Source organism: Lupinus angustifolius, chromosome LG14, assembly GCF_001865875.1.
Source record: "Lupinus angustifolius cultivar Tanjil chromosome LG14, LupAngTanjil_v1.0, whole genome shotgun sequence".
In the NCBI taxonomy this organism is placed as follows: domain Eukaryota; kingdom Viridiplantae; phylum Streptophyta; class Magnoliopsida; order Fabales; family Fabaceae; genus Lupinus; species Lupinus angustifolius.
The window spans coordinates 10,199,438-10,215,507 of NC_032022.1; the positions used below are offsets into that span (position 1 = coordinate 10,199,438).

Here is a 16,070-nt window from a genome sequence, read left to right on the forward strand (position 1 = left end):
GTTATTACTTGCATATGCATACTCTTTGAATATTCAGTTATATCAAATGGACGTAAAGAGTACTTTCCTCAACGACTACATTCAAGAAGAAGTGTTTGTTGAACAACCTCCTGGTTTTGAATATTATAAACATCCTTCTTATGTGTACGAATTAAAGAAATGTCTATATGGCTTAAAGCAAGCTCCTCGTGCATGGTATAATCGTCTAAGTAAATTTCTACTTGAAAAAGGTTTCAACAAATGAAAGGTCAACACTACACTCTTTATAAAAAGAATAAATCATCATACTTTACTTGTTCAAATTTATATAGATGATATTATTTTTGGTTCTACTAATGAGGTTTTGTGTAGTGAATTTGGAAAAATGATGCAATGAGAGTTTGAAATATCCATGATGGGGAAGTTAAATTACTTCATTGGACTTCAAATCAAACAACTTGATAATGACATTTTCTTAAGTCAATCCAAGTATTGCAGAGACTTGCTAAAAAGATTTGACATGGATGGCTGCAAGCCAATAGCTACTCCTATGGGATCCGGTACTTACATTGATACGGATGAAGCAGGAAAAATCATTGGAATATCAAAGTATTGAGGTATGATTGGATCTCTTTTATATTTAACTGCTAGTAGACCTGATATCATGTTTAGTGTATGTCTGTGTGCATGCTATCAATCTAAACCAAAAGAATCACACTTAGTTGTCGTAAAAAGAATCATGAAATATCTTAAGGGTACATCTAACGTTGGGTTGTGGTATCCAAAAGGAAGTATATGTGATTTGGTTGGATATTCAGATTCAGATTTTGTTGGGTGCAAATCTAAGAGGAAAAGTACATGTGGTACTTGTCATATTTTTGGAAATGTTTTAGTCTATTGGTCTTGCAAGAAACAAGTATGTGTTGTCCTAAGCACTGCTGAAGCTGAAAATATAGTAGCAGATAGTTGTTGTGCCCAAGTGTTGGGGCTCAAACAACAATTACGAGATTATGACTTAGACTTGAGGTGCATTCCTTTAAAATGTGATAATACAAGTGCTATAAACCTCACAAAGAATCATGTTATGCATTCTAGAACCGAACACATTGATATGAGGCATCACTTCCTTAGAGACCATGTCCAAAAGAAGGATGTGTCTCTAGAATTTGTTGATACTCACAACCAACTAGTAGATATATTCATTAAAATCATTGGCAAAAGAACTTTTTTATAAAATTTGACGAGAATTAGGCATTCTTGATGAAGTATACTTATCTGAAATGCTTATATAAGATTATATGTGTGCTTCATTATATCTATGTCATGCCTACTTGAACTTAAATATGTTTAATTATGTTTAAAATTTCAAATTTTGGGTTAAAAAATCATTTTCATAGCTTAATTTTGCCTAAAAATAAGTTTTTCTGGGGTCAGTAATCGATTACACTAGAGAGTAACCGATTACAAGGTTGAACAGTGTGTTTCAGTAACCGATTACTCAAAATGAGTAACCGATTACTCTATGTTGTTGTTTGAAAATTTTAAATTTTTTAATTTGAGTAACCGGTTACTCAAAGTGAGTAACTGATTACTATGTGTCGTTATATATGTATTTTTTATGCATTTTAAACTTTTTCAAACTCATCTTCCTCATCAACTCGTGTTCTCTCTTGCTCAACCCTCTCAAATCTTCATTTTTTATCCGTTTTGGGTGATTTTTGTGTCTATTCATATCATATTTTCGATTCTAAACACTTCTACACCATCATTTTCATGTTTAGTGACCTAAATAAAAAACTCCCAAATTCTCCAAAACCCAAAAACCTAAAAACTCAAAAACCCCAATCCATGGCTTCCTCTTCTAGATCAAAGAAGCAACACACAAATGTGCCTCAAAGGAACCAAGGAACTTCATCTTTGGAGTCGAACCCTCTTGACTTAACATGACTTCTAGCAAATGATGAGCAACGTAAAATCTTTGATGAGCACTTCCTTGGTCGCATTATCTTCATCCCCAAATACGGTAATCTCGGAAATTTTGAGTTTGAAGATTTTCTATTTCCTTATCTCTTTAGACAACAAAACCTTTTCCATTTTTGTTGTGAATCAAATGAAATCTATCCTGATCTGATTAGAGTATTTTACTGTACCATGAACTTTAGGAAAAACCGTCTTACTTCCTATGTAAAAGGAAAAGACATTACTTTGGATTTGAAAATCATGAGTTTATTATGCTGTAACATATCCTATCAGGGGTGCACTGCAGGCTTCGGTCTTGTATGCGAATTTGAAAACTATGATCAAAAATATTTTTATTATTCTCTGTGTAGAATTATCAAAGAGGAAATAGAAACGCTTAAGCAACAGGGCTATGGCGAAACTATTAAAAATAGAGATATCCTATCTGTTGGACATCTCAAACTAGAAGACTGATTGCTTCATTATTTTCTGAGCTATGTCATCTTACCAAAATTTTCAATTCACTCTCAAATAAATGACATAGAACTCCAATTGATGTATGCTATGAAATTTAATCTGAAAAACAATTGGACTCTGATGATAATGAGATAAATGTGGTCTGTAAGAGGAACACAAAGTCCTTTGCCATATGCAATCTTCATAACAAAAATCCTTGAGTATTTCGGTGTTTCTACTACTAGAGAAACTAATGTCCCTCTTAACCCTCGTGAAAGCCATATTGATGTAGATGTAGTCCACAAAATGGGCTTCACATTTAATCTTCGTGACCGGACCTACAAGCATAAGAAAGATAGACCTCCTAAACCAGAACTTGTCCCTGCTAATCCTTATGAACCTCAACCTTCTGAGTTTCATGCTCAATCTTCCTCATCTACTGTCATGCCTTCAAATCAGATGATTATAGATGAGTTGATTTCTCTTCGAGGCTACATGACTAACCGGATGGATGCCTTTGATACTCAGAATCAACAAGTCCAGTTTGAACTTCATCGTCTCTCTTCTAAGCTGAGTAGCATGGACATTGAGGAAGAAAGTTCTGAGTCTTAGACTTTATCTATTGTTAGGATTTTCTGGTTGTAATGTTAATTTTTCCTGGTTTCAGACAAATTTATGTTATGTTGTTTGTATTGTTGTTTGCATTGTTAATGCTTGAACATCTTTTTACTTTTATGATAATGCTCAAATTTCATTATATCTTGATATTTATATTATTATATGTTATATATATCCAATTGCATGTATGCTATATATATTGTGCTGGAAAACTCTTGGCTTTTCTACTTTTTGATGAAGTCAAAAATGGGAGAAAAGTTGGGAGATTGTATTTTTTGTTTAAAACATTTCAGGCACATAACTCCAAATGAATGGGGAGCATACAATATAGGGGGAACATACAATATAGTGAGAGCATACTCAAGACAAGTCAAGAATATCACAAAGTATGTTGCTCTCAGAAACTACACTATTAAGAAGATATTGGTTTGTCATCATTAAAAAATGGGAGATTGTGAAGAAGATCTTTGCTCCTAACATTGATACGGTTTTGATGAATACACCAACATCACCAAAAAGAGGAAAATGAAGAATACTTATGCAGACAATGAAGATTCAAACTTCAAGATATTCAAGACTTTTAGTCTAAGTCTAAAATAGGTACTTCTATCCTATACTCTTGATTATACAATAGTAGTAATGCTCAAACTATTTTTAAAAGAAAATTGAAACACTTTAAAATACTTAAACAATTTTCCAAAATAGTGTGTAATGGGTTACTTCATCTAAGTAATAGGTTACGAGTGTAAGAAAAGAGTTATCCAACTTAAAACTGATCAGAGTAATCCATTATTGTCTTTGAGTAACATATTACCAGTGTTATTAAGTTGAGTAACTGATTACTCAACTTGTTGTAATCGATTACTCTAATTCGAAAATAAATGATCATTGGACAGAAGATTTGAGGAATCGATTACTCAATGTTGTAATCGATTACTGAGAGTTGTTGCATCTGATTTTCAAATTCAAAGTGAATGAGTTTTAACCCAAAAGACATGGTTCCATTCCAATCAATTCCTACCCTTTCAAAGAGACATTTTGACTAATTGAAAAGCCTATATAAAGGCATTAAAACTCACAATCACTGTACACAACATATATACAACTCTCATACAAATTTCAAAAGCTCTTACACATTTTCTGATATCATTTTTTGCATTTTTGGCAACAAGTTCTTAAACTTTCAAAGTTGATTTTTCTGAAGTTGCTTAAAGTGAAAGTGTTTCAAGTTTACAAACTTATAAAGAACATTATTACTAAGTATACAAAGAGTTGATTGGATTGCAAGTTACACCACTTTCATACTTGTAAAGACAATTCCGCCATTGTTGAATATTCTTCATTATTATTGCAGAATACTTTCTTTCACGGGGGTGTGATAAGAAAGGGGATTAGAATCACTTGGAAAGGTGTTTTCCAAATGTGAATAAGGATTAGGGAGTGTGTAAGGTGGTACATAGAGATCTTAGGGTGAGATATTGTAATTGCAACTCATAATCTTTAGTGAAAAAATCTCTTGTGCTGTAAGAGTGCCAGACGTAGTTTTCGATGGACAAGAAAGTGAACCAGTATAAAAATCCTTGTGTATTCTCTTCTCCCTTAACTCTTTGATTTTACTTGTTAATTTTCTGCACATATTTTCCACTGCACTTTAACTCTTGATTTTGCAGAAAAAGTGGTCATAATTTTGAAGTCAACTAATTCACCCCCTCTTAGTTACAATCTTAGTTTTACAAATGATATCATAATAAAACAACTGAATAAGAATGGAGTATGAATGTATGATAGAGTGAAATCAGATGCAAACTTCTATTATATCAAACAAATCTTGCTTCTTGAGCTTCGAGTAAGGCTTTGCCCACAACATTTAATTTTAAAGTGAACGAAAAAAGGACAAAAATTTAAGGGAACTAGGAGTACACACTTGTTACTACAAACATTGAAATTTGAAAACATGTTTAACAACTTATTATCCCCGTATCTTGTTCCAAATCACGATTATAAACGGAGAACTAACATCAACCAAGTCTTAAGTCTTAATTTTGGTCGATCTTGACATTAATTTAGTTGGTCGCCCTACAATTCTTCCTGATCTCTCCATTGGATCCAGTGAGGGGACTGATATCTCCCAACTTGATCATGGCACTAGCAAAATCAGTGGAAAATGAGCTTGGGTTGGTGCTATAACCACTCACTATGGAGTCAGTGGACCCACCATTGTATAGTTGCTGATCAGAGTGGAGGAGACCCTTCTTCTGAACAAGGTTTTTGAAGTAGTTGTTGTCGAAGGTGGTCGGAGTTTGTAAATCAAGGGGTGCTAGGTTGTTGTCACCTGACCCTGAGGTCGCGGGACAGCTTGATTGTTTGGTGCTTGCAAAGGAGGTGTCTATGTTGGTCTCGTTGTAGATTCTGGCTCTGAAGCTTGTGCACCTTGCTTGTCCAATTGTGTGAGAACCTAGTAGTGATTTGGAAAAATAAGATGTGACTCCAAATTTGTGCAAAGGAAAACGATGGTGTTTGTAGTAATTAAGCTATGAAATTATACGAGGTGTAAGTAATTCATAAATCATCATGACGTTTACGAAAATGATATCTGCACAACATTTTTGTATTCCGTTTTTATACTGGGTTGAAAATGTACAAATATGTAGCTAATTAGGTATATTATATGGTTAATATCATGAGAAAATAGTTTATACTTATTTATGAGATTTTTTACATTATCAATACATCATCTATTATTATATGTTTAACAATATATAAATATGTAGTTAATTAAATATGTTATATGATTAATATTTCGTTTTAACAACCAAATCATAAACCAAAATGAATTAGAGTTGGTCAATTTAATTCAAGAGATTGATCAATTATATTTAATATCATTAAAATCGTCATATTATAGAGTCAAAGTTAATATCTTTTTTTGTAATAATGAATAGTGTTATTACAATATATGTTACAATATATGTGTAAAGAAATAAAATTAATCAATCTCCTGGTATGTGATTGATCATGTCAATAATTATTATTCATAGAACTCAAATATTTAATCTTTGAGTTAAAAATATAATTGTTAAATACTTTTTTAACTAATCGAAACTCGTGCCACATGAAATAACATATATTATAAGATATAAGATATGATCTTTATTTAATATGATCCCATAGAATTAGTATAACATTATATCACTAAATCAATACTTAAGATGGTAATCTAGATTTTGGGTCACACCCCTATTTATTAATTGAAATGAGAGTGCAATTTTTTCATTTAGATTTAAGTATAATTGCATATGACATTTTTTTTTATATCACTTCCCTCTCACTAGTGGAGACAAGTTTCATTCAAAGATTCCAAATCTAAATATAAAAGTGGAATAAGAAAATGATGTGCATATAGAAAAAATGATGAGAAATGTGTGTTTTGATACCAGACAATGCCACCAAGTCGTTGGAGGAAAGGCCTAGAGCGCTAAACCGAGTGGTTAGTTGGCTGAGGCTAGAAGTAGGTGCAGGGATGCCAGTGTTTGCAGCAGATTGGCTAGCTGTCTTTGCATCTCTTCTTCCAAGTTTCACATTCCATGTTGGACCTCCAAGCTGATCATGCATCAAATTTATCAAAATATATTCAATTTCTTCATAGGAAAAAAAAATAGAATCAAAGCAATCCCCTATATTCAACTACATTAATTATTCAAGTAAAAAATAATAAAATGTTTGTCTATGAAAAAATATTACGATCACGACGGAATCTCGTGCAGCAATGGCGAGGATATCAGCACAAGAGACAACTCCTGGGCACACGTTTTCAACGGCTGACTTGATATTGTCAATAACATCAAATCCACGAGCAGAATTCCTATTTGGGTTTGCGTTTTTCTCTCCGGTGAAGTTTGATGTATCATCAAGTAGAATTGAACCATCACATCCCTGCCAAGTAATTTCACAATGTTTACTCATTAATAACATTAGGGGGTGTTTTAAATTGTATTCAAAACAGTACCACAGATGTAATTGCTGACTTTCCACATGCTAAACACAATATAATAGTAACACAACCACAAATTAAAATGACCATTCTCCCAAATTTTTAATAAGATAGGCTAAGTGTAAACTATATATGATCGACTAAGATGATAAATAATAATTACCATGTTATGAGTGTTATTAAACTCAAACCAGTAAATGACTATGTTAAAGTATTGAGTTAATAAATCATTGGTTAGACCAATGAGTCAATGATTAGATCAATTGACATAATTTACATTAAAATTAAAAAATTAATAATATTAATTAACATTATTTTACAACTTCATACTTTAAATATAAAATTATTATACTTAATTAAACAATCAAACACAAATACAAAATGTCACAGATGAAAGAATTATCAAATAACACACAAAAAGTTTAAAATTTAATTAAACAACTAATATTTTAGTATAATGTAATCTAACAAATGACATATAAGTGCAAATAAGTTCAAAGCAATTTATTTTTTTATCTCAAAATGTCTTCCTTTTGATTATTTTAGAAAAATACTTTTTGATTGACTCGGTCGGTCCATCCATCCAAATTACTAGTTTTAGTCTTAAATCGACTTAGTCAAATCAAGACATCCCAAAATTTGATATAAAACCTGTTATATAAGAGGTTCAGATTAATTAGATGTTCGATTCATGATTGAACCAATCGAATTGACATGTCTGAGCGGTTTCTATAATAGTGATTTAAAGAGTTTCACTTAATTACTAATTTTATATTTTTAAAGCTTTTTGTAGTTCCTATTCAATTTAATTTCTTGTGATTCTCATCTTCCTCTTGTCACATAACATAATGTAATGAGTGTTACAAGAAAACAAATTAGATGAAATTTATAGAGAAAAAAGAATAGAATACCCCATGTTAGTATATATGTATACTTGTAGTTTTAAGTCAATCAAATGTTCAATAATTGAAAGTGAAGCACTATTACGTGTTTTATTGTTTGAATACATTTTTCTAAAAGTGTAGCTGCCGACATATAATATATCACTTTTTGTAGCATGCTTCACATCAACTTTGAAAAAGAAATGTGCTCATGTTGCTTGGAAGTTATGTTTGAGATATTGATCGGTTAGAAAAGAAAAACAACACAAAATATATATATATATATATATATATATAATAACAGTGGCAATTTTAATCACCAAACATATATATAGTCCACTAAACTTCAAAATAATGGTAATTAAGAATTATAAAATACATATTTCTCGGGTTTAAATTAATAATTAATAGAACCGTAAGACATGAAATATGAGCTTTGGGGTTTAAATTTTGGAATGCGTACCCTTCCCCCCTTCCTTTATCTAATATACTAATAATATGTGTCTATGTACTCTTATATATGCAACTGTACTTAATTACTACAAGTCATGACTAATTTAATTAAATAAGGATCATCTCTTAAAGACAAGTGCTTCTAATCCTTTTTATTCTCAATAATAAAAGATAAATATGTCATTGTATATTGATTTTTTTATTTATTTATGAAGCACTTATATCTCTCATGTACAGCAGAGGATTCTTATTCAATTTAATTAGTTATTGCATGCGCTTGCATGGAAAGGAAGGAAAAACAAAAGCTATATAGTTTAAATTAAGCATATGTATTAAGTGTAAGAAAGAGAGCATATAAATTACATTGACAAAGCAATCGTGGAAGTGCAAACGAAGGAGAGAAGCACCCATGCGGCTCTCTTTTGAGATAGCAGATTGCACTGTGGATTTCACAGTGGAAAGGATTTTTGGGCAAGAACTGGAATAGAAAGTTGTAGAAAGTTGTGCGTTGGCACTCCCCAATATGAGGACAAAGAGAGCCATATTGGTCATTAATCTAGAGAAAAATGAAGCCATTTCTTAAATTCTCTAATTAAGTACTTAAAGGGTTTGTATTTGTAGTTGGGACTGGTGACTTATCTGTTTATGGAAGTGCCATATATATAATGGTGCCTCACAAGAGTCTCAACGCGATTTGGTTGGGGTGGTAGGGCAGAAAGATGACACATTCTATATATATTTTGACATACTATTAAAAACAATAACTTGACTTGTTATTATTTGATTAGGTAATAAGAATGAAGATCAATTGTCTTATATTTTGTGTCATATTGTGCCTCATTTTAATAAAAAGTTGTCATATATTTGAAAATAAAAAAAATAAAATAAAAAATAGCATTTCTATGTTATTTTGTGGTATATGATTAGTTTGATACATAAGGACACAAAATTCTAGAGATAGAGGATATTGGTTAATATAACTCTCATACAAAATAATCTATTTTTGCCCATGTAGGGAGGTAAACCTACACCTAACACGTAGACTAAACCCAAACCATCATTAATGCATGGGGAAATTGGGGATTATCAGAGCTCTAACAAAATGTTTTGAAAACATGGTAAGTACACACTTATACGTATTGTTTTATATTTATATAAATTTCATTGTTAATTATAGATAATTTATCTACTTTTTTATGTACGGGTGATATATATGGATGTATTGGACAGATTTCGATCTAAATGAATTGATGAAAAGTCATCCATAAATCTACATTGTTGAGTTTATTTAAGTGGGAAGTCTCACATTACATATGATTACATATGCGGGAAGGATTGAAAGAGTTTATAAGTAGAAAATACTCATATAACTAATCACTTAAGATTTTGATTCAAGACGTGATGTCTCACTTGTGACTCTTCACTTTTTCCATACCCGATAACAATGGAACTTCCCGTGGTTAGAGGCTCCTAGTCGTAGTATGGTCCTACAAATATAAATTCATTAAATTATATTTTAGATTATTCAATCCATATATATCCAAGCCAAATATATAAATTATAATTCATCCATAAATCTATTTTAATGGGTTGAATGAATATTCAATCTATTTAATTTTTACGTGGAACTAAATCATTTTAAACACCACAATTTCAATAAAAAAAACTAATCACTTTTAAAAACTATTATCTAAAAAGTGTTTTTAAAATTTGTAAATGCGATTTTTTAAATTTTTTGTAAAATCATTTTTACAATATTCAACAAATATGTGATGTTTAAAGTTTATAACAAATATTTGTATATAATATATATTTTAAGAACAAACTTTAATATCAATCATATTCATATGTCTTAATATTGATCTATCATGGAACAAATGATAGTAAGAATATATAGGAGTATGAGAATTTAATTTAATAAAAAATCAAAGTAAAAATGAAGATGAGAAGTTCTTACAAGAAATTGAAAATTATATAATTAAGGAAATTGAAGAAGAAATAATACTGTTTGTAAATGTTTGTTTCTTGGCTGGTTCCATCTAAATGTATATATATTCATGGATATAATGATTTCATTTAAATACTTTTAATATTAATATTATTCATTGAATTATATCTATTTAAATTCATAAACTTTAATGAATGGATAATAAATAATGGATAATTAATGGATAATTTCAACAGATCTATTTTTATGGATTTCATTAATCATATAATATTTTTATTTTATTTGATGTATAGGTCGAGAAAGTGGATTTATATCAACAAAATCTTTTTCATTCAAATAATAATAATAATAATAATAATAATAATAATAATAATAATAATAATAATAATAATAATAATAATAATAATAATAATAATAATAATAATAATAATAATAATAATCCAATTCCTAACATCATGGAACACAATTAATTGTCATTTGTGTTGGACCTCAGTTGTTGCTAATAAAAAACATTATACTTAAAAGAGGTAAATTAGTAAATATATATTAAGAAAAAACATATTTAATTTAAGGAGAATAAGGATATTTATTTTTTATATACACAGTTCTCATTTTTTAACTTTTTAACCTCATCCATAAGGTTAAAAGATGAGCTTTAAAAAACCACTTTTTTATATAATCATGAAAAATACTAACAACTATTTTTAAAATTATTGATTGAGGGATCAGTGATAAAAGAGTTTTTCTTAATTTGTAATCATTAGTATATGTTTAAGATTTAAAGATCAAAAAAGAAAATTGTCATTTCAAAATTCTGCTTTTATTCTTCTTAAAAACATGCTTATTTTTTCTATGAGAACTTAACTTTTTTAGACTTGTTAATATGTACTTGTGAACACACATTAGAAAATAAAAAGCAAAGATAAATTACAAAATTGTATTGAAAAATAATATATCCAATACATTAAGATTTAAAAGTTCGCTTTTAATACAAAGTTTCTATATTTCAGTTATTTAACCAATGCTAATGAAAACGTATATTTATATTCTGTTTTTTTTATTGTTTATATAGGAATATTGGGCAAAGTGTCTACACTAGTCACTTTCAAGTTTCAACTTATTTATGATTATGACAAATATGGAAATGGGAGGGGCTTTTACTTAGTAAATGATTTGATTAAATCAATTCAAATATATGAAAGTGGAAACTCGCATCACACTTCTTTGAACCCAACCACTTCCACTGCATGCCCAACCATATTTGTCAAAATTATACAACTGTTTGGTAAACTATTTTCCACATAAGGGGCCACAGTTTAATACTTTGATATGATATTTTCATGCCATCCAATACAAAACCATAGACCAAAGCAAAAGCCAAAAAATGTTTGATTAAATCAAAGATTCCAGAAACCAAAAGCACAATATAGTCATGCTTAATTGACTTCGATTTTAACAGAACACGAGTACAGCTGCTGAGAATACTTGTTTGGTAAGGTAACTTTTTCAAGTTCACTCAACCATAATAATTAATAAGAGTGTAATATTTATTAATTATTTATACAAAGATTTATACATAATTATTACATTATTAACTCTTTATTTGAATTACTTTTTATGAAGAGACAATAATAATTAAATATGATGTATTAACAGTATATAAAATTTATATGGTGTATGAAATTCATATGTTGTGGTTGTATAATTTTTTTTTTTGTTATATAATAATAGCTTTAACAAATTCTTTATCTTATCTACCTGCAGGTTGAACCTAGCTAAGCCACTACGTGAGTTTTACCTTTTCCGTATCAATGGAAGCATCCAATGCCTAATTGTTTTAATTAATGGTTCAATTTCAACGTTTGCAATATTGCTTGTCTTCTTTAGAGAGATCTGAAATTTCATTCCTTAGTTAACTATAGCCTGAGATCGAGGAGTAAAAATTGTCAAATATCTAATGATGATCACCTTAAATTTCAGAAATTTAGCATCTAACAATCATCATATTATTGGCTAATTAAAACACCTACATAATGTTATATATTTATAACAGATTAAGCTATAAATTCTGGTAACTATAACAAAGTAATACATGTCTTTTTCCACTTATCTTACATGCCACTTTATGATATTTATGAGGATTTTAAACTAATTTACTAAGAAGATATAATATTTCTTATTTTTTCTTCAATAATCAAGTATCTAATAATTTGTTTATTTGTGATAGGAAAAAACCTAAAGAATTATTCTTTTACTACATTTTTATGATAAATTTTTCTTATTTTTTCTTATTTTGAATTTTGTCTTTCATTTTCATTCATCAAAAAAATATCAAGTTATAATATATTTAAATCTTATAATTTTATATTTATTTAATAAAAAATTACATAATGAATGACTTGTTAGTTGGAAAATAACACATGTTACCACAAGGTGAACTAGTTTACACGTGTCACTAAATCGTATGCTTCCAATTTATAATCAACTACACTCAAGTACTCTTTTATTAACTAATTCATTCCATTTGAAATTTTAAGATCGATATAAAATTAAGAATAGAATATCTCCTCATACGACAAAATAAGTTATAATCATGAGAGTTCATAGTCCTAAAAAATATTTTCTCCCATTCCCTCTGAAAAAATTCCGTACAAGAAACATATGGGAACTAATTGCCATCTTGGTTCCAATTTATATTGATATATGTATAAAAAAATTTCAGATATGAATAGAAATCATCTATTTCAAGATTTAATGTCTTATTTTATATTAATCCTATCAAAATGTGCTAACTAATTAAGAAAAAAAATCATGAAAACATTAAAATGATTTTTTTATTACTTATTGTAATGTAATTGACTTGGGAATATAAAGACATAAATTTTTTGGGACATGCAATCTTTGTTGAGATGATGATATGTCAACAACAAAAAATGTCCAAATAATCGGATTTGACTCATTTTATCAAGGTGTGAGTTTGATTTCGTCTTCAATATGGAACACTGTTAATGAATAATGAACAAGTATTTTTATAAGCAATGTATAAACCATAAGTCTATAGTGAATAAACCTAATAAACCAAAACATGGTTCAATAATTTCCGTTACCCTCTTAGAAAAGATGGAATAATTGTTGTTACCTTCTTACACCTACCATATCTAATTAAATAAAAATGTGTTTTCAAAGGCTATTGACTTTTGTTTTATGGTATCTGTCCCTTCTTTTTTTTTTGTCTGTTCCCAGCAGTGAACTTACGCAGAGTTCATGAACTTACGCAGAGTTCATGCAAGTCTCTGTGAAAGGAGCTAGGCTCCTCTCCAGTATTGAAAAGGATAATTAGGTAAAAATATATATGAAAACTAAAAGAGAAAAATATTTTTATTCATTTAATTTATACTGAATTACATTTTTACCCTTAAATATATATTGAAAAAATTAACTATTCTATTTAGGATTGAAGAGGAGTCTGATTCTGCCTAGTTGGCATGCAAAAAGTGAGAGTAACATTTTGAAAACTAAAAGCCTTAACTTTGGATTTTTGGTTTTGGCCATTACGATAGGTTTGCTGATCTTTTGACCCTTACAAAATTAAAGCCATGCAAGGAATTTTCTTCACCTTGGAACATTTGAAGTTTTGTCAAAGCGTGTAACGAATCTCCCACTAACCCACAATGCTTTCAATTAATTATCTAACTTTTATTTGAGTTGCTACAAAGATAGAGATAGAGTTTTATAAGAGAAATATTTTTGGGGCAATTGATATCAACTATAGTTTGTGTTTATTGTATGATAAAAATATAGATTATATATTTCTTTTGTGCCCATTTGTGGCAAATGTTTGACAGGTTTTTACTCATGATTGTGAATCCATGAACATATACTGAATACCATTGTGGATTATTATAGTTTCACGATTCTTTTTATAAATTTCGTAAAAGGAATTTTTTTTGGAAAATGTTGTGTTTTACAACAATTTGGTCTATCTAGAATATGATGAATGATGTAATCTTTAGGAGGAAAGTCGAGTTATATACATTCAATTATGAATTTGATTCAAATTAGATATTATTTATGGTTCTCAAACAATATTGATTTTAATTCGTACTCTTTTTACAATGGTGCATTGATCTTTTTACTTGTACTGTAAGTTGTAATCAGATTGACACTCCTTATGCCCTTTTATATATCTTTGCTTATAAAAAAACAATCTAACTTGGTAAAGTTTAATCATATAATTTATATTAGATATAGTTAAGTGGACAAAAGAGATTGTTCCCTACTAGTACTAAAATCGATTAACACCAGCCTATGAGTAGGGATCAGACTTGGAACTTGATAAGAAAGATTTGGTTTACACAATTGTCGATCACACCCAAAAGGTTGATCTAGGTAGGAAAAAGACAAGACCAAAATGATAAGGTTGAGTCAGCACCTACAAAGTAGGAAACCATTGTAAACGTCAAAGGTCATGTGACGGTGGCCCGGGCAATACAAGTTCACATTGTCATGTGTAAGAGGTAGGTCAATTCTACAACAATGTCAGTTTAAGAAATGATAAAAGAACGACGCCTATAATGATGAAAACACATTTGGAGTGCATATGTGTCATTCTACCTCTCTATAAATAGAAGAAACCACCCATAAGAGAGATTACTTACTCATATATATTCTTATTCTACTTTTTTTTTATAAAACATATACTTATATTGATTTGAGTGTCGGAATTCCTTTTCAGATATTTACCTAAAATTGACTTTTACTAGCTCGGATATAATAGTGATATTCATATTGTGACTAACCTCTTCCATACTAAAGAATATTTATTTATGCCCAAACTTAGTCAATCCAACTTGCAAGTACTACATTAGTTGTGTACTTATACATAATTAATACATTAATAAACGTAACATCTACTTAAGTAAATTAATTTTGTCACTATTCTACTACTTTAATGTACGAAAATTAGCTATACTAGATGTTACACAAATTAATAAGTTCGCAAGCACTATGTTGCATGTGATTAAGCAACAACGTCCACGTGTGTCCTCCTACATAATTAAGATCAAGAACTTCTCATTTTTCTTCGGGGTGTATTTGTAAGAATGTTTTGAAAGAGGATGAGAAAACGTGCAAATTATCAAATACGTTTGAGACAGTCACCAAACCTTCATTTTCCAATTTTCCTTAACTTTCATTCCATTAAATTAACTACAATCCCTAACATAACGGAGATATTTAAGGTCATTTGGCCTGTAGCTAAAGAAACAAAAACTAAAAGATGAGGAAAAGGTGTAATTGAAGGATGTAGAGCTCTCTTATGAAGATGGTGTGTCCTAAAAAATTGAAGGGATATTCTGACTCCAATTAAATTTAGCTAAATAATTAGCTAATATGTTTACCTCTCTGAAGGTATGTTGTACATGTACTTCCCAGTTCTTGCTAAGCAAATCAAGATATTATGAAGTACTTGTCCCAAATGTTTCCTATTTGGTATCAATATTTGATGTTTCTATCCAATTAAAAAATGACACTTCATTAAAAAGAAAATTATAAAAACATAACATTTTTATATTCCTTGTTAGAACTTAATTGACTTAGGATATGAAAACATGATTTTTTAGGACATGTAATATGTGTTCACATTTTTTATGCAAATATAATTTTGGAGTAGGTGTTGAGAGAAAAGGTTGTCCGGCCGGTTTCGCTCGTGCTCGCAAATGCCCGCAATATTTTATATAGGCACATGTATACACGCATTGTCTTAACATACAAAATAACATGCATT

At 29.5% G+C, this 16,070-nt stretch overlaps 1 protein-coding gene across 1 annotated transcript; it reads right to left on the minus strand.

Annotated features, from left to right (window-relative positions):
• LOC109326173 (peroxidase P7-like) lies at positions 4,798-8,978 on the minus strand. Its single transcript, XM_019558855.1, has 4 exons — positions 8,701-8,978; positions 6,754-6,945; positions 6,447-6,612; positions 4,798-5,467 (listed from the first exon to the last, which is right to left on the minus strand). The coding sequence occupies exons 1-4, from the start codon at positions 8,911-8,913 to the stop codon at positions 5,076-5,078; spliced, it is 963 nt and encodes a 320-aa protein (XP_019414400.1). The 5' UTR covers positions 8,914-8,978; the 3' UTR covers positions 4,798-5,075.